This window comes from Hermetia illucens, chromosome 6 (genome assembly GCF_905115235.1).
Source record: "Hermetia illucens chromosome 6, iHerIll2.2.curated.20191125, whole genome shotgun sequence".
NCBI lineage: Eukaryota > Metazoa > Arthropoda > Insecta > Diptera > Stratiomyidae > Hermetia > Hermetia illucens.
Genome location: NC_051854.1, coordinates 59,342,180 through 59,367,355, shown reverse-complemented (window position 1 = coordinate 59,367,355; position 25,176 = coordinate 59,342,180). Strand labels below are relative to the sequence as shown.

Below are 25,176 nucleotides of genomic sequence, written 5' to 3'. Positions count from 1 at the left end.
CCGAGACCAGAACCGAATTCCACCTGACATCTGGGATCTGTCGCTTCAGTTGCCAATTCCAATTGTTTCCAACATTTCGTTATCGGATCGGGAGATGTTTAGCAAGAAATATTAGCGCAAACTGCACTCAACGGCGGAGAAATGTCGGTCAACTTGGGCGGCTGGATCCACAGCTTCGCCGTCACCGAGACGAGTACACACAAAAAAGGCCACACTATTTACAAAATCACCTCAATCGTAAGTGCGACCCCCTTCCCGGCGCTCATCGCCGTTAAATATTCACAGAAACTAATTCACTGTTCGTATCTGATTTCATGGCGTGAAGGTTTTCCCGCGATCGGTCCCCGAAGCCCTCACCTGCGTCACGGTATGGAAGCGATTTCGCGAAATCAAGCGTCTCTATCGCGAGCTGGCCAAGCGGCACAAAGCGCTGCATTTGCGCGGCCAAATCCCAGAGGCCAGGGAGCCGGGTTTATTCAAACGCTTCGATCCAGACGTGATAGCCGAACGGAAGGACTACATCCTGCGACTGCTGGACTTCGCAGCACAACATCCGGCGCTGTACAAGTCGCATCCGTTCCTCACCTTCTTCGAAAGCGGCACTCAGATCTGCGAAACGCCATCGCCAGTGCACGGGAAGTCGAATATCGAGAATATTTGCGACAATCTGGATCTTCCGTTTCAGTCCACCGTGCAGATGATTGAGTCGATGAAGGAGACCGAGGGGAAGAGCCAATTGACACCATCTTTCGTTGAAAGCACCCTGGATCAGGGACAGAACAACATCGAGGAACCTGCCCCAGATAATGACAACGTCTCTGTGGAAGAGGACACGACCAGCCTATGTAGCATTTTGCAATTAAATATTCACGTTGACAATGACTACATCTACGAAGCGGCGTACGAATTCAGCCAAGCGGTGCAGGCCGAAGTAAACCAAAACTATAAAGAGGCCTACCGAAAATACAATGCCGGAATCGAGAAGTTGCTGGTCGGATCCAAAGGTAAATTCCGTTGCGTAACTATTCCATTTTCTCGTTTCACTACAGTCATCACTTCTAGATGACACAAACGACGATCGCAAGGCAATAGCCAAAGCCAAAGTTGCCAAATACATGTCCAGAGCGCAAGAACTCCACGAGCGACATTTGCTGCAAGAGTCTGACTGGCGCAGGGTAGCTTCCACCCTCCTCTATCATACTTCAACCACTAAAACTCTCCTTTTGCAGAGATCTCTCCACCTCAGTACCGATGATGCGGATTCTTCTGAAGATATCCTTCTCGAGCGTCCGTGGAACCAACTGTCCAAATTCAAGGTGACTCGAGTCATCGAAACCGTCATGCAAGTGCAAGACGTCACCAACAAATCCACGTACATTATGAAAACCATCCAAAAGCCATCGACCAACACCAATTCCCACTCAATCTTCCTCCCGCAGAACGTCCCATACATGGTCAAGTTGTTCGGCTTCTTCCAGTCTGACTCCACCATATTCCTCCTGCTCCAACAAGCCAAAGGTGGGAAACTCTTCGATTACATAAAAACCTACACGCCCACGGGCCACGTTGCAAAGTCATTGAGCGAGATCTTCACTGACTTCCACAATAAATCCCCCTTGGATGATAACAACAAGTCGAACACAGACGATTCAGGATTCGTCGACCTCCTGCCTGAATGCGAGCGCGACAAAAACGAGGACACGCCAGAAATCCAGGACAGCTTCCCGAAAACCCCAGAGGAAAACCAAAGTTCCATCCCATCATTCGTCACGCTCTCGCAAGAAATGGACGTAAACGACTTGGTTAGCTGCTCGCAAAGACTCCTGCAATCCGTGTCGAACACGCTGGAGCAATTTAAGGACCTCCATATTGAACAAAAAGAAGTTGATCTCGCAGAGAATAAGGATCAGAGTGAAAATGAGACCAAAACGACTGCCATTCAAAATTCTCACAAAAAGACTGAAGTAGATATAATCGAGGATAATTACGAGAAATCTCATTCGCCAGTAAAACTCATTCCGAGTCCAAAGAGGCATGTCGTTCTGCCCGAGGTGATGATCAAGCAATGGGCGCGAGAGTTGCTTGTCGCTATCGAGAGCCTGCATTTAAAGGGCATCGTTCTGGGGTAAAACTATTCTCTCTTTCCCAAATAAACATTAGCTATTCATTATCCTCGCTTTCATGTAGCGACCTGCACACGCGGAACATCCTTCTGGGATCAAAGGGACAACTCCTCTTATCATATTTCTACCAGTGTGCCGGATTCGATGCCGCTTCGCAAATATCCATCAGCCCGCGGGCTCTTGACGGGTTCTACATCGCGCCTGAACGTCCCCTCACCACGAAGTCCGATTGGTGGAGCTTCGGCGTGATCCTATTCGAGTTACTAACAGGATATGTAAGTACTTCCAATTATCTCCTATTAGAACCCATCAAAACTCGCAATGTTCCCGCTCCTAGACCTACAAGTCATGCCATCCTGCCGGCTACAACAGCTACTTTGAAGTGCAATACCCGGAAACAGTGGAGATTAGCGAGACTGCGATGGATTTACTGAATGGCCTTTTACAGCCGGATCCTGGTTTCAGGTTTCAAGTGGACGGGATAAAGCAGCACAAGTTTTTCGAGGGAACGAGCTGGGACGATGTACGCATTGCCGGAGTCAATTAATTGTAACTGAGGTGCTACAAGGAGCCGCTGGATATGAGGGTTCATTCGAATCTACATTTGATTTATAGTTGATATTTGAGAAAAAAGTATTTTTAGCCACTGGCATTCCAGTTATGGGTTCAGATGCAAAGACCACGCGTAAAATGAATGTATTTGTGTAATCAAATTGAGTATTTATGGAAATATAAACGTGTTGAGTGATAGCTTTTTTGTTTTTTTATAAATTTGTAACTTACATATTACTTTACACTCATTTTGTCAAACAGTATTGAGTAGACGTTTGAAATATACTCAAAATATTTTTTTTTGAGGATGCTGGGAGTCTTGTGTCCGTATCCACTTGATGGGAGAAGCAACTTACTTCCTCTCTTATAATCCACGTCCTCCTCTTTTTGGGTTAAACACCCCGAAACCATCAGTGAACTTTTTGATAAACTTGGGGTGTTTAACCCAAAAAAGAAAAGTCCGTGGACTAAAAGAGAGGAATTAAGTTGCTTCCCAAGTGCTCCGGTCCGTCTATCATGTTTGCAATTATATATAAATGGAGCGGTTAGCATCTGTCGTTACTTTCGGTCACGCGGCTCCCAGGGCAGAGGTGAGGCAGCGTCTGATGAGTTGCTCCTATCCTGGACGAAGCCGTCAGTCAACTTATTATTATTATTATTATTATATCATATCATCGCGTCTATACTTAACCATCATAAGGGCTTCTGTCAACTGTATCTTATTTATTATATTTTTCTAGAAAATTTTGTATTTTTCATTGATTCCCAAAGACTTTTCGTCATCATCAGCGGCACCACAACCAGTATCCGGTCTGGGCGTGCCTTAGTTAGGAAATCCAGACACCCCGGTTTTGTAGAGAGGTCCACCAATTCGATATCCCGAAAAGCTGTCTGGCGTCCTGACCTACGCCATCGCTCCATCTCAGGCAGGGTCTGCCTCGTCTTCTTTTTCTACCATAGATATTGCCCTTATAAACTTTCCGGGCTGGATCATCCTCATCCATACGGGTTAAGTGACCCGCCTATTGAGCCGCATTTTATCCAAAACCAGGCAGGCTACGGAATCGCCCATCCTGATGTAGGGGGCGAAAAATTCTTCGGAGGATTCTTCTCTCGAACGCGGCCAAGAGGTCGCAAATATGCTCTATTGGCATCGGATTTCATCGCTATAGCCGTTACCAGTTGTGATTTTCGACCCTAGATAGGAAAAATATTCAACGGTCTAAAAGTTGTAATCTCCTATCTTTATTCTTCTCGTTTGACCAGTGAGATTTGATGTTGTTAGTTCTTTGGTTTTTGGTGCTGACCTTGCCACCATGTACTCTTGCCTTCATTAATGTGCAGCCCATGATCTCACGCCAATTAAAGCCTGCTCGATTTGGTTGAAGGTAGACTGTACATCTCGGGTTGTTCTTCCCATGATGTCCCATGATCGTGAACGTAGGCCAATAGGTGGGTGGACTTGAAGAGGATGGTGCCTCTCGCATTAACATCAGCATTGCGAATCACTTTGTGTCCGAATAGCTCAGTGGTTAGAGCACTGGGTTGTCGTAGGGAAGGCCGCGGTTCAGATCTCGCTGGTGACAGTGGAATTTGTATCGTGACTTGACGTCAGATACCAGTCGACTCAGCTGTGAATGAGTACCTGAGTCAAATCGGGGTAATAATCTCGGGCGAGCGCAATGCTGACCACATTACCTCCTACAGCGTACTGTAGTGTACCGTTACGGTCTTGAATGAAGTGCTCTAACACACTTCAAGGCCCTGATCCAATATGGGTTGGCCAACGATTATTATTATTATTGCGAATCACTTTCTTCAGGGCCAGGTTGAAGCAAACGCATGATAGGGCATCCCCTTGTCTTAGACCGTTGTTGATGTTGAATGGTCTTGAGAGTGATCCTGCTGCTTTTATCTGGCCTCGAACATTGGTCAGGGTCAGCCTAGTCAGTTTCGTTGGGATACCAAATTCTCTCATGGCCGTGTAAAGTTTTCCCCTGGCTATGCTGTCATAGGCGGCTTTAAAGTCCATAAAAAGATCGTGCAACTGATGCTGATATTCCAATAGTTTTTCCATCGCTTGTCGCAGAGAGAAAATCTGATCTGTTGCTGATTTGCCTGAAATGAAGCCTCTTTGGTACGGGCCAATGATGTTCTGAGCGTTCCGGCCTAACAAGATAGCGGAGAATATCTTATAGATGGTACTCAGCAACGTGATATCTATATAATTGCTGCACTGCGTGAATTCCCCCATTTTATGTATGAGACAGATAATGCATCGTTGTTGTCGTCAGGCGTTAATACGCTGTCCCACACCTTGAGCAGCAGTTGATGATTTCAGCTGCAATTCCATTGGCTCCTGGTTTTTAAGCCGATGAATTGCACGAACTGTTTCTTCTATGCTTGGTGGTGGCATCATTTGTGTGTCGTTTTTAGTTGGCGGGACCTCCAATTCGCCGATATTTTGGTTGTTAAGCAGTTCATCAAAATACTCAACACATCGCTCCAATATGCCCATGCATCATTACTCGATACACAGCATTCTTCCGTTCCGTAGCTAGCTTACATTCATCGTCAAACCAGCCGTTCCGACTTTTCTTGTGGCAGGAGCCAAGTATCTTTGTGGCCCTATCAATGGTATCGTTTTTCAGGTGATTGTGAAGATTATTTGTTTATGCTTCGTCTCCAGGACATCTGTTAGCTGCGGTTATTGCGACATCCATTTCCCCCTTATAGGTATTATGGAAGGCTGTGCTGTGGCTGGCTTCAGTAATCACTCCCACCTAATTGTTAGAGGAGATTGTAGGTGGGGTTGTAATTCGAGTCCGGAACACTATACCAACGAGATAATGATCCGAGTCTATATTGGCCCCCTTATATGTTCTGACATTTATCAAGGCTGAGAGGTGGCAGCGTGCAATCAGCACGTGGTCAATTTGGTTGAAAGTGGTCCCATCTGAAGAGGCCCACGTATGTTTATGGACCATTTTCCCCGCAAACCAGGTTCTTCCAACAATCATTTCATGCGATAATGCTAACTGAATAATCCGCAGTCCGTTGTCATTAGTATCCCTATGTAAGCTTTGGGAGCAAACGCATCGCCCCAACTTGACTATTGAAATCTCCAAGTATGATTTTGATATCATACTTGGGACAGGCTTCGAGGGTCCGCTTAACTGCCTCGTAAAAGGTATTCTTCTCCGACTCTACAGTCTCCTCTGTAGGGGCGTGAACGTTTATGAGGCTTATATTTCTAAACTTGCCTCGCAAATGCAGAGAGCGTAGCCTTTCACTCATATTTTCAAAGCCGATAACAGCAGATTTCATTTTTTGGCTGACTACGAAACCTACTCCGAGCACATAGTTCACTGGATGACCGCTATAATGTATGGTGTACCGGCTCTTCTCCAGCAAACCGGTCCCTGTCCATTGCATCTCTTGCAATGCTGTTAGATCAGCCTGATATTGGAACAGGGTATCGGCTAGCTGCTGAGCAACATTCGATCTGTACAGGGAGCACAAGTTGCATGTGAAAATGGGCAAATCGTTATTCCGTTGTAGTTGCCGGGTTCGTCGCTTTAAATTCCTTCCTATCCGAGGCTCCTTCTGTGGGTTCATAACATCGGTTTTCCGTGTATGGTTGTCAAACCCGCCCAACCGCCAACCTGGAGGACCAGTTGGTAAAATTTGTCCCGTTTTTAGGCGTGGAAGACTCGCCTTCATCCTACTCCGTCTGCAGTTTTTTATTCAAAAAGAAATCCCAGCGATAACTACGCGGCTATGGAGATAGGGTTTGGTAGTAGAGCTGTTGGTGTTGGTTCAGCAGGCGTTTCCCAGGTTTTATGCTCCTTCGTGGGTATCAATCCACGTTTCGCCCTGGGACCTATACTACTCGTTGACCTTTAGTGGGGTTAAGTTCCGCCGAATTACCAGGCCGATCAAAAACTTGTGTGTTGTCCGTTCTTTTTGGCATGGTCCAGACATGTACACAAATATAAATTTCCCATTGGAGAACCATTCGTGTACTTTGAGTATCATTCTGGTTTCCTACACGTTTATATATTGGTCCTGGTTATAATACTGAATGGATGTTTGACCCTTTTACCATTCAATTTTCTTTAAATTTTTTTGCCAGGTATTCTTCTCACTAAATCTGATTTGTCAGTCGATGCATACGCCGATGATTCGTCACAAAGGCAAACTCGAAAAGATTGTTGAGTTTGGAGTTTCCAAAATAGAGACTACATAGAAGCTAAATGGCTGAATATTTTTATTAAAAGTTACAAACGTCGAATGGGTGGTGGATAACTTGGCCACCGTCTATCTAATGCTACAAGTGTTATAGATTTGGAGATGAAGGTGTTCAAACGAGCACAACTCTACCATAACACCAATTGCAACGGCAAAGAATCGTGGGCTGAAAGGAGATAGCTGGCCAAAAAGACGATTCTGACACCCATCGCATCTGATCAAGAGGTACTCCAGCAGCAGGAAATAGAACTCAGGAGAATCTCGTCGATATCTTTCATGCAGTTCATCCCCTGTTCCAACAGTGTCGCAGACGAACCAAGTGACATCAAAGCACAAGGTCATCAAGCTCCGATCAAGTAAGACAAAAACAGAGGGAAGCTTTCGCGAATCAATGGGCGCCAAAAAGGTGTTCAGAAGGGGGAAAACATGTGCCCAAAGTGGGAATGCCGAGAAACCAAGGAAAATAAAAACGGTGGATGGACTATGGTCTTAAACAAAAAAAAAGAACAAGAAATCAATGGTGTGAATTCGCCCAGAAGCAATTGTAATCTCCAGCAAAGAAAATCTATCGTATGCGGAGATACTAAAAAAGGTGAAATTTGACTCCGAACTAGGATGTTTGAGATGAAAAAATCCCGCGTTGGAAAAACTGACGGCTTTCCATCGTGAATCTAAGAAAAGCTTATCGTGGTACTCAAACGATTACAATGCGACTGTCAGTGGAGGCAGCGCAAAAGTTGTTGGTCTTGGGGAAGGTTCGGATTGGATGCGTTATTTACCGACTAAGGGAACAGATGCCTCTCAAGAGGTGCTTCAAATGCCTTATGTTTGGACATTTCACGAAGGCATGCATTAGCGGTACCGATCGCGGTCGAAGGTGTGGAGAAAAAGAACATATTCCCAAGAAGTGCAATAGGGACCCCAAATGCATTTTGTACGAAGGAAGGAGGAGGAATGGGATAACCGACATATTGCCGGAAGTGGTAAATACTAAGAATTGAGGAAGGCTTTAATTGCAGTGAAAAAATGAAGTTAATACATATAAACCTCAACCAATGCAGAGTCGCACAGGATTTGCTTGCGCACAGAAATCTTGACGGTGGTGTATGGGTCACAGATTCGACTAGTGGGGCGGCGGTATGAGCGTGCGGCTGTCAAGCATGAGGCAGGCAACTAGTGGCTTTGTGTGGGCATAAATAAGCGATATATTGGTATACAGCTGCTACGCCCCACAGAGCCTCACACTGCCTGAATTTGAAGATCTGTTAGACGATCTCGTTCGTGACGCAAGGGGAAAAGTTCAAAAGGTGATTGCCGGTGACTTTAACGCGTGGGCCATCAAGTGGGGCAGCAAAGAGACTTACGTAAGGAGACACAACTTATTAGAAGCATTTGCCCAGTTCGATATAGTTGCGGCCAACCAAGGTGATGTAAATGCCTATCGGAAAGGGGGATCTGGTTCAATTGTCGATCTGACTTTTGTTAGTCCTGCGCTGGCACGTAATATGACCTGGCAAGTTAGCGAGGACTTTACATAAAGCGACCACCAGGCAATAACCTGTGAACTAAGAACAGAGCCACAGGGCAGACAACCCGCACTCCGGAAGCCGAAATCCGAAACAACACCAGAATGGTCCGCAAAAGCGATGGATGAACAAGTATTCATGGAGGTCTATGCCACACAATGCATCTCTAAAGCATGTGAGGCATCGATGCCTAGGAGATGCTCATTCCCCACTAGATGACATAATTATTGGTGAAATAGTAAACTAGCCAGCCTTCGATCGAATTGCCATCAAGTCTGACGAACGGCTCAGAGGGCAGTAGGTAGCATCGATCAAGGGCAAAAGGAGCATGTCTATAGGGAAGCCCGCAAGAACTTCAAGCTCGGCATCCAGTGGAGCAAGAAGGAATGTTTTAAGCAGCTCTGTTCGCAAGCGGACATAAATCCGTGATGCAGCGCCTATTAAATTGTGGCAGAACGATTCATCTCCACAGATCACGTGCTCTATTCTCCTGTTAAAAATAATTCAAGGGTTATTTCCCCAGCAAGAGGGGTACTGACACCTTCCAGCGCCCCTGAATATGACGCTGATTTAACCTGTCACCAGAGACAAGCTGTTGGAGATCTGCAGTCGAATATGATAGGCGACAATAAAGCACCAAGGCTGGTTGGCATACCAAATAAGGCCCTCAAGCTTGCCGTCAAATGTAGATCTGATACGTTCGCAGAGTTGTTCAAAGTGTGCATGTCCGAGGGTATCTTTCCTGTATCATGGAAACGGCAGAAGCTGGTGCTGCTGCCTAAGGCTAGTAAATCTCCGGGGTTACCGTCCTTCTACGGACCCATATGTCTTCTAGACACTATGGGGAAAATGTTGGAGTAGGTAATTTATAATAAATTACTCCCGGTCGTCGAGAGCCAAGGAGGCCTTTCAGATCCGCAGTATGGGTAAACCAGATTAACCATTGATGCCATCAAAATGGTTACTAGCTTAGCGGAAAATCCAATTCACGGAAAGGGTTGTATCAGCAAATATTTCGTGGTTGTGACCCTGGACGTGAGGAATGCATTCAACTCGGCCAATTGGAATATTATCTGGAAATCTCTGGTGTTCCCACCTACCTCGTTGCTATTGTCGACAGCTACTTGCAAGAGCAGACGCTCTGGTATAATACCGATGATGGACCCAAAGAGTACGTTATCTCCGCGGGTGTCCCACAGGGCTCTGCACACGGCCCACTAAGTGACACATTATGTACAATAATGTACTTAACCTTGCGGTTTCGGAGAAGGCCACGGTGGTGGGTTACGCGGATGATATAGCACTGATTGTGGTGGCAAAGCATCTCGAAGATGCTGAGTTGTACTCAAGCGAAGTAATCAGGCTCATTAAGTGCCGCAAAAGAAAATATGCCTGCATTAGAATTAAGAATCATATGATCACTTCCAAGCCGTTCATCAAATACTTGGGAGTAATAATAGACGGAAAACTCAATTTTAAGTAGCACATAGAACACACTTGCGAAAAAGCATCCACCACGAGTATGACTCTGGCAAAGATAGTTGCGGCATACTTGCAGGCTGCTCATAACCAGGCTGGAGAGTTCTATTTTGCTAAATGTTATCCCAGTTTAGGGAAAAACCCTCCATATGTATTTAAAGCAATGCACATAAACTGAGTGCGCTCTACAGAAGAACTACCTTGAGGGTGTGTTCTGCCTTCAGGACGTCTCAGATGGTGCAGCGTTTGCCACCTGACATCCTAGCAGACGAGCTGAAGGATATATATAACATCAGGTCAATCTCTTCCTTATGGCAGGTGAAAAAAGCAGAAAGGGAGAAATCCATAACCAGATGGCAATAGCGATAGGACCAGTCAGAAAAGGATTGTTGGACAGGTTGATTCCTTCTATCAGGGAGTCGCTGGAGAAAAAGCATAGGGACATCAATTATAATCTCCGCCAGTTTCTCATCGGCCATGAAGGATATCATCAATAACTCTACAAGTTTAATTTGTACACCTCACCTGATTGTCCAAACTGCGACTTCTAGTGTCCCAAGTTCATGGAAGAAAGGAGAAACTAAGGGGAAACTCTAGGTGAAGTCATCAGAAAATTTTCGCCGCTCAATGATGGCAGCAATTCGGGATAAACTGCAAAAAGCAGAAGAAGTGAGGAAGGCGCGGTTACGAACCCTGTGGACAGACTAAAGCGACCGTGATGTAGTATCTAAAGGTGGTTCTGCGGTATACGGGAAGTCGGGGGTGGTTTTAGTGGATAAAAATCCCACACTCTGGTCTGTACAGAGTCTTTTGAAAACTTCCACCTCCTTACAGAAAAAACAGACATTGAACCGATTACAAACGAAATCTTAAAAAACAGAAAAGAAATACTTCCTTAGTTAATCTAAAATCAATTTATTGAATCCTTGCTGCTATTTTTGGAATTCTTTGTAGAGTGCCGCCTTTTATGAATAGCTAAGACATCTTTTCTACCAAAGCATTTTTTACATATATCACAACAGAATGGTTTCTCACCAGTATGGCCTCTAATGTGCTTCCGTAGATGCTCCATTTGCCTAAAACTCTTTTTACAAATTTCGCACTCATATGATTTCTGGCCTGTATGGATCCTTCTATGTTTAATGTAACTGGATAAATCAGAAACATACTTTCCACATGTTTCACATCTAACTTTCTCCCCAGCGTGCTTTCTCTCATGATGTGATCGGTTGGAAGCATTGTAGAAGGTTTTCTTGCAAACTTTACACTGGTAAGGCCGATCTCCAGTGTGTTTTCGAAGGTGAACTTTTAAATTACCTGCATAGGAGAATGTTCGACCACAATAGTTGCACTGGTAGTCCTGCACGCCTGAGTGGATTCTCTTATGTATTTGTAGATTTGATTTTTTTGAAAATGATTTGTTGCAAGTGAGGCAATTGAAGGTATTCCTTGATGCATTCTGATTGGTTGGGCTGTCACATTTGGTCATATCAAAATTGTGTTCCAATGCAGCTGCTGAATCAACAGTTTTTTGAAGAGATGTCTTCGTCTCATCAAACCCTCCATTAAGGTTTTTGATCTTTACAATCTGTTCTTTGCCGATTTTTATTTCGGGTTTAATCTCTGAATGCAATTTTGGGCCTACTCTGCGGTCATCTATAGAGTTAGTTGTTTTCTGCAAACCTTTAAAGGATATGGGCGGATCAATAGCCACGCTCTTCCTACGTTCGTGGGGATATTCCATTATATTTTCTAGACACCTCTCAGCAGTTGTTTGAGATACTGTTGTACAATCGTTTGAAGGCAGATTGCCAGGTAGATCAACATGGTCTGTAAAATAAAGATAAAATAAAAAGTTTGGTATGTACAATATCTTTGATAAGTCAATGTTTGAGAAATTGGAAAGCCTCTCTTCCTGATCCTGATATTCTAAACAATAACTCAATCATCATCATCAACGGCGCAACAACCGGTATCCGGTCTAGGCCTGCCTTAATAAGGAACTTCAGACACCCCGGTTTTGCGCCGAGGTCCACCAATTCGATATCCCTAAAAGCTGTCTGGCGTCCTGACCTACGCCATCGCTCCATCTTAAGCAGGGTCTGCCTCGTCTTCTTTTTCTACCATAGATATTGCCCTTATAGACTTTCCGGGTGGGATCATCCTCATCCATACGGATTAAGTGACCCGCTCACCGTAACCGATTGAGCCGGATTTTCTCCACAACCGGACGGTCATGGTATCGCTCATAGATTTCGTCATTGTGTAGGCTACGGAATATATAACTCAATGCAACCCTTTTAGTAGAATTTCCCGGAATAGGGTATGTAAAAATCTGAAACCCATTACCCATTAGTCTCAGACTAAAACTCACTAAGGAAGAAGACAACTGGTCCTCGAAATATTTATATAAGAGGAAATAAAAATTCTTATTCAGAATTTCAGGGAAAAATTACCTCGAAAAGCTTCTAAATCTCCAAATAAATCGGAGCAGTCCGGGCACTGAAATGGTGATTCATTTTTGTGAGTCGTAATATGTTTCAATATTTCTTCTTTCGTGACAGTTAAATCGCAGAGCATGCAGGAAATGCTGGTAAACATTTGAATATCAGAGTCTTTTCCGTTTGGTGTCTTCTCCATTAGGGTGCGTAAAGATGGTCTTGATGAAGCTAGTATGCACTGGTATGAAAAAAGAATATTTAAAAAAAAAACAACGAAAAAAACTGTTGAAGAGAGAGCAAAGAGAGGATCTCATGAACATGTCAGAAACAGGAGGCTCGGCGCTTCAGATATAAAAGATTTTGTTGATTTTTCAGATAATCATATTTTGGGTTTATAGCTCATAGTGCATATACGTTGAATATACTACTGAATATACTGACATTTTACATCTAAGGGAGCAGTAATTTGACGTGAAGGAGGCAAACTTTGACCTATTATACCTTTTTTAATAATAATAGGATTTCTACCAACTACAAAATAATCATTGTCATCAACGGCGCGATAACCGGTATCCGGTCCAGGCCTGCCTTAATAAGGAACTCCAGATTCACTAATTCGATATCCCTAAAGCTGTCTGGCGTCCTGACCTACGCCATCGCTTCATCTTAGGCAGGGTCTGCCTCGTCTTCTTTTTCTACCATAGATATTGCCTTTATAGACTTTCCGGGCTGGATCATCCCCATCCATACGGATTAAGTGACCCGCCCACCGTAACCTATTCAGCCGGATTTTATCCACAACCGGACGGTCATGGTATTGATCATAGATTTCGTCGTTATGTAGATTATGGAATCGTCCATCCTCATGTAGGGGGCCAAAAATTCTTCGGAGGATTCTTCTCTCGAAAGCGGCTAAGAGTTCGCAAACCTTCTTGCTAAGAACCCAAATCTCCGAGGAATACATGAGGACTGGCAAGATCATTGTCTTGTACAGTAAGACCTTTGACCCTATGGTGAGACGTTTCGAGCGGAACAGTGTTTGTAAGCTGAAATAGGCTCTCTCGTTTGATCAGTGCGGTTTGATATTGTTGATTGGTTGGATTTCGGTGCTGACGTTGCCACCATATACTTTGTCTTGCCTTCATTGTTGTGCAGCCCAAGATCTCGCGCCATTCGCCGCCTGCTCGATCTGGATGAAGGCTGTTTGTTAGTCTCGGGTGGTTCTTCCCATGATGTCGATATCGTCAGCATAGGCCAGTAGTTGGGTGGACTTAAAGAAGATCGTACCTCTTCATTTACCTCAGCATCACGGATCACTTTCTCGAGGGCCAGGTTAAAGAGGACGCATGATAGCGCATCCCCTTGTCTTAGACCGTTGCTGATGTCGAATAGTCTTGAGAGTGATCCTGCTGCTTTTATCTGGCCTCGCACATTGGTCAGGGTCAGCCTAGTCAGTCTTATCAATTTCGTCGGGATACCGAATTCTCTCATGACCGTGTAGAGTTTTACAATGGCATGCTATCATAGGCAGCTTTAAAGTCGATGAATAGATGGTGCAACTGTTATCCATATTCCAACAGTTTTTCCATCGCTTGCCGCGCAGAGAAAATCTGATCTGTTGCTGATTTTCCTGAAGTGAAGCCTCTTTGGTATGGGACAATGATGTTCTGGGCGTTTGGGACTATCCAGCCTAGCAACATAGCGGAGAATATCTTATAGATGGTACTCAGCAACGTGATACCTCTATAATTGCTGTACTGTTTGATATCTCCCTTTTTATGTATGAGACAGATAATGCCTCGCGGCCAGTCGTCAGGCATTGATTCGCTGTCCCATACCTTGAGCACAAGTTGATGAACCACTTGGTACACCTGGTTGCCTCCATATTTAACCAATTCGGTTGGATTCCATCGGCTCCTGGCGACTTATGATTTTTAAGCCGATGGATTACACGGACTGTTTCTCCTATACTTGGTGGTGGCAGTATTTGTCCGTCGTCTTCAGTTGGCGGGACCTCCAACTCGCCGATGTTTTGATTGTTCAGTAGTTCGTCAAAGTACTCAAACCATCGCTCCAATATGCCCATTTTGTCGGAAATCAGATTTCCCTCTTTGTCTCGGCAGGATGAGCATCGAGGTGTATAAGGTTTCATCCTGCTTACTTGATGGTAAAACTTCCGCGCCTGGTGCGGTTGCTCCCTGTACTTTTCTAGTTCACAGACTTGTCGGTACTCCCAGGCTTCCTTTTTCCGTCTGTGAAGTCGTTTCTCCGCTCGACGGAGTTCGTGATAAGTCTCTGCGCGTGTCCGCGTTCTTTGAGAATGCAACATTACTCGGTATGCAGCATTCTTCCGTTCCGTAGCTAGCTTACATTCATCGTCAAACCAGCCGTGCCGACTTTTTTTGCGGCTGGGGTCAAGTACCTTTGTGGCCGTATCAATGATAACGTTCTTCAAATGATTGTGAAGATCATTTGTTGATGCTTCATCTCCAGGACCCATGTTGACTGCGGTTATTGCGGCATCCATTTCCCTCTTATAGGTGTCGTGGAGGGCTGTGTTGTGAATGGCTTCAGTATTCACCCTCACTTGATTGTCAGAGGGGATTGTAGGTTGTGTCGTAATTCGAGCTCGGAGCACTATGCCAACGAGATAGTGATCCGAGTCTATATTGGCCCCCCTATATATTCTGACATTCATCAAGGCTGAGAGGTGGCGGCGTTCGATCAACACGTGGTCAATTTGGTTGAAAGTGGTCCCGTCTGGAGAGGCCCATGTTTGTGGACCGCTTTCCGCGCAAACCAGGTACTTCCAACAACCATTTCGTGTGACCCTGCTAATTGAATAGTCCGCAGTCCGTTATCATTTGTATTTTCGTGTAAGCTATGGGAGCCAACGTATCGCCTGAATACGGGCTCCTTCCCTACTTGGCTGTTAAAATCCCCAAGTATGATTTTGATATCGTACTTGGGACAGGTTTCGAGGGTCCGCTCAACTGCCTCGTAGAAGGTATCCTTCTCCGACTCTACAGTCTCCTCTGTAGAGGCGTGAACGTTTATGAGGCTTATATTTCTAAACTTGCCTCGCAAATGCAGAGAGCGTAGCCTTTCGCTTATATTTTCAAAGCCGATAACAGTAGGTTTCATTTTTTGGCTGACTAAGGAACCTACTCCGAGCACATAGTTCACTGGATGGCCGCTATAATATATGGTGTACCGGCTCTTCTCCAGCAAACCGGTCCCTGTCCATCGCATCTCTTGCAATGCTGTTACATCAGCCTTATATTGGAACTGGGTATCGGCTACCTGCTGAGCAACATTCGGTCTGTACAGGGAGCACAGGTTCCATGAGAAAATGGGCAAATCGTTAAACCGTTGTCGTTGCCGGGTTCGTCGTTGTAAGATCCATCCTGTCGAGGCTCCTTTCGCGGCTTCGTAACACCGGTTTTCCGTGTAGGGTTGTCAGCCCTACCCAACCCTCAACCTGGAGGACCAGTTGGTACATTTTTTCCCAGTTTTAGGCGCGGGAGACTCGCCTTCGTCCTTCTCCGTCTGCAGTTTTTCATAAAGAAAGAACTCCCAGCGATCACCACGTGGAGGTGGAGATAGGGTTTGGTAGTAGAGCTGTTGGTGTTGGTTCAGCAGGCGTTTCCCAGGTTTTATGCTCCATCGTGATTACCAATCCACATTTCGCCCTGGGACCTATACTACCCTTTGACCGTTAACTCCAGAATAATGCTTCATATTAAAACCTAAATTATTGCAAAATTATATGGATCTTATGTTATGAATTTTCAGAACATAACAATATATATTTAATAACTTTATTTGAGCAGATTTCGTAACGGGAAGTATTTCGGAGCCTACTATGTGCATGGGCCATTATATTATAATTATTTTCCCCTTTTTCAATAGGATAGATCCTATGAATGGGCTCTTGAAGTAATTGACTTCTTTTGGTCCTCCACTCCTTCTTTCATTTGTTTTCAAAAAAACTTTAGAAGGGCTGAGCGTGCAAGCGAGAGCGCAGAACAAGTGATAGAGCGTCGAAATTTACCTCTTCTCGCGTGACGTTAGAGCTAGCAATTTGAACAGTTCTGCTACTGGAACGACGCCACTCCACGCGATGCCGGCAAGGTATTTCGAGAAGAAATCATTACTTTATGGTTCGAGTTTCCGGAAGAAACAACAGGTGTCAGTGCCAAAATAAAATGTCGGCCTCATATGCAAAGCAAGCCGAATACTCTTCTCAACTGGGTGCCGGTGTATAAGAAAGTGGTGAACATTACACTGGCAAAAATTATCAAATGCAAACGAAAACAGCTTCTCTGCGTCCCTGCTTGTGTCATTACCATTCACAAGTCACAAGGGTAGGACGTTTGATGTCATTATTTATAAGTATTCCCCCAAACAACCACTGCAGTTAGTGTACGTGGCGATGAGCCGGATAACGAATATAGACGGCTTGCACATCCTTCATCTTTAAACGCAGTCGAGATGGTAACGATTCCCAGACTACGCGAGATATTCGTAATGAATACGTTCGACTCCGTGGACATGAACTTCAAACAATCACTCAGAAAGCAGTAAAATTCTGTGATGGCGCAAACAACGCTGTACAAACTATAGTAACAAACCTTGATTCTCAGGGTTTATCTGCTCATTCCATAGATATTGAAACGGATATTGTGATACCTAGGTCTGATTATTTGGTATTAATGAAACGTGGATGCATAACAATTGTGAGATTCAATTCCAGTCAATAATTATGACTGTGTATCCCGGCAGGATAATCGATCGGATTCAGATATAAACGCAGCTGGTGGAGTATCAATCTATCACAAATTATCATCAACATTCACGGCCAAAGTTCTCCAAGTTACATTGTCTGACCCATCTCGTGTCATAAAAAACACAGGTGACATGTGCTTGGCCGAAATTAGATGCTTTCCCGCTTGAACAATGTTTAAATTTGTACTTGGCGCCGTGTGTATTCATCCTGGAGCAAGTATCCAAAACAATGGTATGTTGCTGTACCAAACACTTGTTCCCTATGTTCACAACGGCCAGTTTACGCCACCGTTCTTGATGAATATTGACCCCGGTGCACCAACTCTTCTTTGCGGCGACTTCAACACAAACGTGAAAAATGATGATGCATTCCTCAAATACATGAAAGATACATACCATCTCGAATGCATAATAATAATAATCGTTGGCGCAACAATCCATATTGGATCAGTGCCTTAAAGTGTGTTAAAACACTTCATTCAAGAACGTAACGGTACACTACAGGATTACAGTAGGAGACAATGTGGTCAGCATTTCGAATGCATATCAGAGGTTAATAAGTTAATAACGCTGCGAGGAACAACCATCGATCTAGCTTTTTCAAGGCACATTTCACTTGAAACACTCCCCTTGATTTCGTACTTTTCTTATCATCGTCTTATCCTTAACAGAATAACGCAGGTGGAAGATCATAAATATAACACATGTATATAAGTTGTAAATAAATTGTTAATAGCACATTGTTGCTTGTAATTAATCTGTATAATGTAAGTAAAAATATATTAAAATATTAATTATTAGTAAATAAATGTTAATTTATCGAAAATATTGTAATTTTCAATTAACTCCTTTGTATTATACAAAATGATAATAATTCAGTGATAATAATTCAATTTAATTCATAAAAATATGCAATAAAATTATGCAATTTTTCATGAATGTTCTTTATGACGATATCACGTAAAAGTATCATCCGTAAACCGACTTTACAGTTAACCATTTTTTTGTCTGTAAACTTTTTTAAATGATAAACAAAATAATCTACGGAAATCGAAAAAAATATTATAATAGATTAGTCTTTGCTTGAGAATATCATTAAGTGAACATCCTTAGCATGCTAGTTGCTTCCTCACAAAATTCTATGTCTGACAAATTAAAGTTTACTGCATCGACTGTATCCAATTTCATATTAGCATCACTGTTGAAGTCACTCATCAGCTGATTGATTTCAAATGTCAGTTGTGTGTTTATTTTCACCGAATAATAAGATGTGGCTCAGGAGGTATAGTAGATTTTTGCGAGCCCCTAGGTATATAATACTCCGATGCCACTACTCCGACAGTAAATCGCCACCAAAACTAACAACTCCCGCACATTTCACTAGTCAAGTTGCACGACTATTAGGTAAGCTACCACTATCTCACCGTTATCAGACTCGACCTTGGAATTCACTGTCTTCCAGGGATAGACTGGACTGCCTGCCGCGCTATCATCTCGGAACACCGTAAAATAGCATCAGTGAAATATGAAGACATCGAGGAGAGCGTACGCATGCTGGAGTCCTTCAATTACTCCAAACAAGATATCTGCCGGCACCCGATGCTGCTGCACACAAGCGCAGTCACCCTTCAGAATCGCTATACCGTCCTCCAAGAGTGCGGTTGCGTGAAAATGACGATCGAAAGCTTGGACAGGTTCATTATCATGATGAACCGCGAAATTAGAATAATCAAACTCCACGGTATCATCCCAGAGGAAACGAATGTCCTGCAGCAATTAGTCGACTCATTTCTTGATGTCCGACTCAAGGTTGATGCGAAACCTGATGACAATCAGCTTCTAAGGGTAGCGAGGGAATGTGTCCTAAATGCTTATTTGAAGGAAAAGCTCGGCATGAATCAGGCGCAACTGGACAAATTCTGGTACTCCTACAAAAGAATTCGCCACAAAAGCTATAAGTCCATCAGCGAAATGATCGAGATCCTCACCAAAGAATTGAATTTCTCGAATGAGCGGATTATTAAGAACGGATTTGTGCTGTATGCTGACCCAGACAATGTGCGTCGCTTTTTTGAGAAGGTCAAACAAATCGGCGATGAGGATATTCGTGAGATCCTCTACCGGCGTCCGAAGATAATGATGACTTCATGCGATGGAGTCAAGAAAAGTATCGAACACATCACCGCATTCGGGGTTAAGGAAAATTCCATCAATAAATGTCTCGACATTCTCACCTTGGGCTCTGATACTGTTCTAGAGCGACTGAAAGACTTGGATACAATCGAGGAACTGCGAGCCCTCAAGTCTAACCCGCGAATTCTGAGGCTGGTCCACTATCAGAATAAGGCGCGAATGCGACTAGACTACCTAAATCAGTTGAAAGTGAAATGTGCCTCGCTTCATGTTTTATCCGCCCATGCAAACGTTTTTGTGAGGTGAATATCTTTTCGTTTTTTTTTTACCAGCTTTGATCTGCACGATAACCCTCCTCATTCAGATACACACAAGACGGAGCAGATAAGGGAAAAGGTTGTGATACCATCAACTACCTCGCTAACGTCCTGAAACGAACGCCGCTGGAGGTGCGTGACATGATTTCACGGCACCCGAACTGGTGTCATGTCCCAACAATGACAGTCACGCAAAGTTACGAGTTTCTGGTCAGCAAACTATTCAACAGCGAAGACATTTTCCCGAATCTCCAGATTCTCCTGTATCCTATGTGAGTACGAAATGATCTCCTAAAGTCCGTTGGTCTCATGCACTTATCCATTCCCAGAAAACGAATAAATGAGAAACTCATATACCTACAAAATGACAAGGCCTACGAAGACCTGAAGCTACCAAACAACAATTATACAACCGTCACAAATCGGCAAACGTTGGCTTTATGTCTGTACCTTATTGAGCTGGAGTACCATTTCACCGGCGATGGCATCTGGACTGAACAAGATTTGCATCCTGTAAGTAGGACTTTGGAGTCATTCGTGATCTTTTTGCTAAATTAATAATTGCAAATATTTCTCACTTCAAAATGGACGCAGGTGGAGAACTTTAACAGCATTTTACCGGATTTCCCAGATAGTTGGAAGAAAGGATACAAGTATGGGACGAGACCTACACTTCTCAACAAAGTAGGTGGACAGGATGAAGTGCACGCGAATGTTTGACGTTAACTTATGTTGTTAATTTTACGAAATCTCCATAAGAAAATAGAAAAAAAATACAATAATTGGAAAGTGATTAATAATCATTATCATTGACGGCACAACAACTGGTATCCGGCCTGCCTTAATAAGGAACTCCAGAAACCCCGGTTTTGTGCTGAGGTCCACCAATTCGATATCCCTAAAAGCTGTCTGACGCCTTGACCTACGTTATCGCTCCATCTTAGGAAGGGACTGACTCGTCTTCTTTTTGTACCATAGACTTTCCGGGCTGGATCATTTTCATCTATATGGATTAGGTGACCCGCCACCACATCTGTTGAGCCGGTTTTTATCCACAACCAGACGGACGTGGCATCGCTCATAGTTATGTAGGCCCATCCTCACGAGCGCGGCCAAGAATTCGCAATTTTTCTTGCTAAGAACCCAGGTCTCTCAGGAATACATGAGGACTGGAAAGACCATAGTCTTGTACAGTAAGAGCTTTGACCCTATGGTAAGATGTTTCGAGCGAAACAGTTTTAGTAAGCTCAAATAGGCTCTATTGGCAGCCGACAATCGTGCGCGTATTTCATCGTCATGGCTGTTATCAGTTGTGATTTTCGACCCTAGATAGGAGGGACTTTCAACGTTCTCAAAGTAGTCTCCTCTCTTCATTGTTTTCGTTTGACCTGTGCGATTCCCATAATGTCAATATCGTCAGTGTAGGCCAGTAGTTGGGTGGACTTAAAGAGAATGGTGACTCTCGCATTTACATCTGCATCACGAATCACTTTCTGCAGGGCTAGGTTAAAGAGGACGCATGATAGGGTATCTCCCTGTCTTAGACCGTTGTTGATGTTGGATGGTCTCGAGAGTGATCCTGCTACCTTTATCTGTCCTCGCACATTGATCAGGTTCAGTCTAGTCAGTCTTATTAATTTGTCGGGATACCGAATTCTCTCATGACCGCGTACAGTTTTACCCTGGCTATGCTCTCATAGGCGGCTTTAAATTCGATGAAAAGATGGTGCAACTGATGACCATATTCCAGCAGTTTTTCAATCGCTTGCTGCAGAGAGAAAATCTGATGTTGATTTGCTTGGAGTGAAGCCTCTTTGATATGGGCCAATGATGTTCTGAGCGTTCCGGCCTAATAAGATAGCGGAGAATCTCTTATAGATGGTACTCAGCAACGTGATTCCTCTATAATCGCTACACTCCGTGATATCCCCCTTTTTATGTATGGGACAGATAATGCGTCGTTGCCAGGCGTCAGGCATTGATTCGCATAGTCCACACTTTTGTGCCCGCGTTCTTTGAGAATGTAACGTTATTCGGTATGCAGCATTCTCCCGTTCCGTTGCTAGCTTACATTCATCGACGAACCAGCCGTTCCGACTTTTCTTGCGGCTGGGGCCAAGTATGTTTGTGGCCGTATCAATGATAACGCTGTTCAGATGGTTGTAAAGATCATTTGTTGATGTTTTATCTTCAGAACATCTGTTAGCTGCGGCTATTGTGGCATCCATTCCCCCCTTATAGGTGTTACGGAGGTCTGTGTTGTGGGTGGCTTCAGTATTCATTGTAGGATTCTAGGTGGTGTTGTAATACGAGCTCGGAGCACTATGCCAACAAGATAGTGATGCAAGCCTATTTTGGCGTCCCTATGTGTTCTCACATTCATCAAGTCTGAGAGGTGGCGGCATTCGATCAGCACGTGGTCAATTTGGTTGAAAATGGTCTCGTCTGGAGAGGCGCATGTATGTTTATAGACTGCTCTCCGCACGAACCAGGTACTTCCAACAACTATTTCGTGCGATACTGCTGACTGACTGAATAATCCGGACTGAATTGGAATGCCTATGTAAGCTATGGGAGTCGACGTATCGCCTGAATACGAGCTCCGTCCCTACTTGACTCTTGAAATCTCCAAGTATGATTTTGATATCATATTTGGGACAAGCCTCGAGGGTCCGCTCAATGGCCTCGTGGAAGGTATCTGTTCGAGAAGCAGATCATCGAACATTTTTCGCTCCACGTCAAAATGTTCATGATAGAGACACGACACCTGCACAAGGCCTCATACTCAAGTCAGCGACCTTCACCATGCACCATAAAACGTGCTAACCAGATGCGAAGAGGTAATCGACCCATATCAACTGTGCATGGAAATAATATAGGGAGCAAAACACTGGGAGAAGTTCATCACGGTCAAGATCGAGGCGACTAAATTACAAACAAGAATTTTTTTGTTGAATATTCAATTTAGCTTTTTGCAAAGAATTGTAATTTGCTGATTTGACATTTAAAGTAAGAAATAATTTTATATATACCATAACTGAGAACGAAAACAAAGAAAGTAGTCTAGTCATAATCAATCCGTGGTGTTTTCCATTACTGGTTCCTACCAGCCCCACTACCCGTCCCAAGGGTCGGTAATCTTTGTTGTGGCCTAAGAGCCTTAAGCAAATATCCCAAGGATCTTTGCTCTACTCCGATACTCAACATATTTTTTGGTCCGTCGAGCTGGATCCCGCATTTAGAGAAATAGAATTTTTACGCTACATTGCGAACTTCTGCATTAGAATCGACGCATTTTGAGTGGATCATCGGAACTTCGAAGCAAATCCTAAAAAACAGCGGAACGAATTCGGGCATCAACATCCTCCAGAAGCACAATCTGGATGAGTTCCTCAAGGTCATACGGAACTTCAAGACAGATGCTAAGACTCGACACGGCGAGCTTTAATTTCAAACAAAACTGGAAGTACTCCATCGAAAATGGAAGGCTTGCGAGGACAACTATCTTCTATCTGCTAAAAAGAACTTGGCTCAAACCAAGGAACTTTTGCAGCAGTATATAACAGAATGCGAACAAGCTGAGGCCGAATACGACGTGTATAGCATTGAATTTGCAGAAAGGCTGTTGGAGTTCAAGAGGCGAGCGGGACACGCCAATGGTTTAGCAGATGCTCAGATTGGATTTCATTCAGAGACGTCTTTAAATCTCTTATCCACGACAACGGCAGACTGTCCGGAGTACAGAAGCTACAGTACCTTTGGGCATCTGTAAAGGGAGACGCGTCGTAACAGATTAAGCATCTTAATATGTCCCATCGAGTGTACGAATGCACATCGAAAGCAGCGTGTAAAACTTCCGGAAAGAAACACCATTCTATGCTGCATCCTACAAATACTGACAAGTCTGCAGCTTCAAAAAAGTCAAAGACAAACCATTCTGATCAGTCCAAAAACAACCTCGTGAATGGAGAAAACATGTGGACGGTGCTATTGGCTACCGCAATAATTGAGCTACGCAATGTCAACGGCGGCTTCATCACTTAACTACAGTCCGCAAACTAGGATTATTAAAAAATATTAAAAGCTAAATTTTTGGCGCCGTGTTAAACTTTTTTTTTGTGAATTTTGGTGTTTTTAAGGATTCTTTAATGAATAAAAAAAAATTACCAGATGAATCGCAATTATCCTAGTTTGCGGACAGTAGAAATATGTTCTGAATGAGTCGTGAAAATTTCAAAAAATTTAATTGGATAGATTTTGGACTATGGTGGCAGCAGGTTTTCAATATGCAGTTTCGAGAAAAACGCATTTAAAAAGTAGAATGTGATTCGATTCTATTCCGCGGATCCGACACACCGGATGACCCCCTTAAGTTTCGTAGGGCAGAGTGGATGAAGCTTTGAAATTACTGCGCAGCGTTGCACAAGCTGAATGTCATCCTGGTGAACTTCAAGAGTCTGAAAGATATGCAGATAGCCGTTTTGAGTATGGCTTCGGGAGCAACAGGGATTTGGTAATACCCCTAGGCCAGACCCAAGGTCATCAAAATGCGGCAGTTTGTCAATGAATGCTCAAAGTCACGGATGAGTGGAATAGGGTATCGATTGGGAATCGTCTGAGCATTCAGACGCCTGTAATCTCCACAAGGTCGCTATTCGCCGTTCGGCTTAAGGACCATATGGACTGGAGATGACCAACAGCTATTGAAAGGTCTACAAATACCCTGTTTCATTAGAACATCGAACTCATTCCTAGTAACAACTAGTTTCTGGGGTGATAGAGAACGCACCTTTGCGAAGTTCGAGGAGCCGGTAGTGTTGACGTGCTACATATCGTGCTTAACCGGCTGGGAGAAACTACTTTCATTAGTGATATTGCGATATTTTCGGAGGAGTGTGCAAATGCGATGGTCGGCAATGGCCTCGAAAACAATTAAAGAGTGTCCTTTGCGCAGGTGGACATTTTTCCTGACGACTTTGAGGAGATTCCGAGGTCTTTTAAGGCTTTGTTCTACAGGTCTACCAATAGCCCATAATGATAGAGGAAGCCTGCGCGAAAAAAGGGAGGGGCACGTGGGTGATTCTGATCTTTGTAAGTTCCTCTAACATTTTTCCGACAATGAGGTTATATCCTTTAACTTTCTTTAGGACCACTTACTCTTCAAACACTGGAGTGACTTGTTTAGTTCGATATGAGAAGCTTACGGTCATGTAAGCCTAGATATTTTTAGAAGTCTTAACCCCATCTGAGAATGCAGTTATCTCAACACTAAAATCAAGTTATGATTGTCCTGGTCTAACGATGTTTGTTTGTTGCTATATGGGAGTAGCGCATGGGAGGTGACCCCACTGTTACTCATAAGCTTCAAGAACCTGGTCGCCAGTTACCAGTATTCCATGCGATCAGACAATTTTGCTGGCTATGCCAGGCAGAGGAACCTACTCTTCCAAAATGGTCGACGAGTGATCAGGCCTTTTAATCTTCCTGGTGGCTTTCCACCGGGAAAAGTCAGCCTCCTCACGTTTTTAGTCACACCAAAGTCAATCGGGTCCAGAATTTGTCGTCG

The 25,176-nt window shown here is 43.9% G+C and overlaps 3 protein-coding genes across 3 annotated transcripts; 2 read left to right on the top strand and 1 right to left on the bottom strand.

Annotated features, from left to right (window-relative positions):
- The first annotated feature begins 4 nt into the window (after positions 1 to 4).
- LOC119659061 (ribosomal protein S6 kinase delta-1) lies at positions 5 to 2,873 on the top strand. The gene is made up of 6 exons (XM_038066969.1): positions 5 to 237; positions 326 to 1,004; positions 1,063 to 1,175; positions 1,230 to 2,125; positions 2,188 to 2,398; positions 2,461 to 2,873. The coding sequence occupies exons 1-6, from the start codon at positions 142 to 144 to the stop codon at positions 2,668 to 2,670; spliced, it is 2,205 nt and encodes a 734-aa protein (XP_037922897.1). The 5' UTR covers positions 5 to 141; the 3' UTR covers positions 2,671 to 2,873.
- A 7,968-nt stretch (positions 2,874 to 10,841) lies between these two features.
- LOC119660024 (zinc finger protein 32-like) lies at positions 10,842 to 18,723 on the bottom strand. Its single transcript, XM_038068402.1, has 3 exons — positions 18,585 to 18,723; positions 12,388 to 12,610; positions 10,842 to 11,761 (listed from the first exon to the last, which is right to left on the bottom strand). The coding sequence occupies exons 2-3, from the start codon at positions 12,569 to 12,571 to the stop codon at positions 10,842 to 10,844; spliced, it is 1,104 nt and encodes a 367-aa protein (XP_037924330.1). The 5' UTR covers positions 12,572 to 12,610; positions 18,585 to 18,723.
- Positions 18,375 to 20,392, top strand: LOC119660226 (transcription termination factor 5, mitochondrial). Its single transcript, XM_038068674.1, has 5 exons — positions 18,375 to 18,564; positions 18,623 to 19,595; positions 19,658 to 19,882; positions 19,940 to 20,123; positions 20,205 to 20,392. The coding sequence occupies exons 1-5, from the start codon at positions 18,393 to 18,395 to the stop codon at positions 20,328 to 20,330; spliced, it is 1,680 nt and encodes a 559-aa protein (XP_037924602.1). The 5' UTR covers positions 18,375 to 18,392; the 3' UTR covers positions 20,331 to 20,392.
- The last annotated feature ends 4,784 nt before the right edge of the window (positions 20,393 to 25,176 follow it).

Bases quoted from the DNA above. Each gene is read 5' to 3' on its own strand.
- LOC119659061 (XM_038066969.1), top strand. From the start codon at position 142: ATGTCGGTCAACTTGGGCGGCTGGATCCACAGCTTCGCCGTCACCGAG. The intron at 238-325 runs GTAAGTGCGACC...CATGGCGTGAAG, and splicing joins TTTACAAAATCACCTCAATC to GTTTTCCCGCGATCGGTCCC. The intron at 2,399-2,460 runs GTAAGTACTTCC...TCCCGCTCCTAG, and splicing joins TCGAGTTACTAACAGGATAT to ACCTACAAGTCATGCCATCC.
- LOC119660024 (XM_038068402.1), bottom strand. From the start codon at position 12,571: ATGGAGAAGACACCAAACGGAAAAGACTCTGATATTCAAATGTTTACC. The intron at 11,762-12,387 runs GTAATTTTTCCC...TTTATTTTACAG, and splicing joins AGATTTAGAAGCTTTTCGAG to ACCATGTTGATCTACCTGGC.
- LOC119660226 (XM_038068674.1), top strand. From the start codon at position 18,393: ATGTCAGTTGTGTGTTTATTTTCACCGAATAATAAGATGTGGCTCAGG. The intron at 18,565-18,622 runs GTAAGCTACCAC...ACTGTCTTCCAG, and splicing joins TCAAGTTGCACGACTATTAG to GGATAGACTGGACTGCCTGC. The intron at 20,124-20,204 runs GTAAGTAGGACT...AAATGGACGCAG, and splicing joins CTGAACAAGATTTGCATCCT to GTGGAGAACTTTAACAGCAT.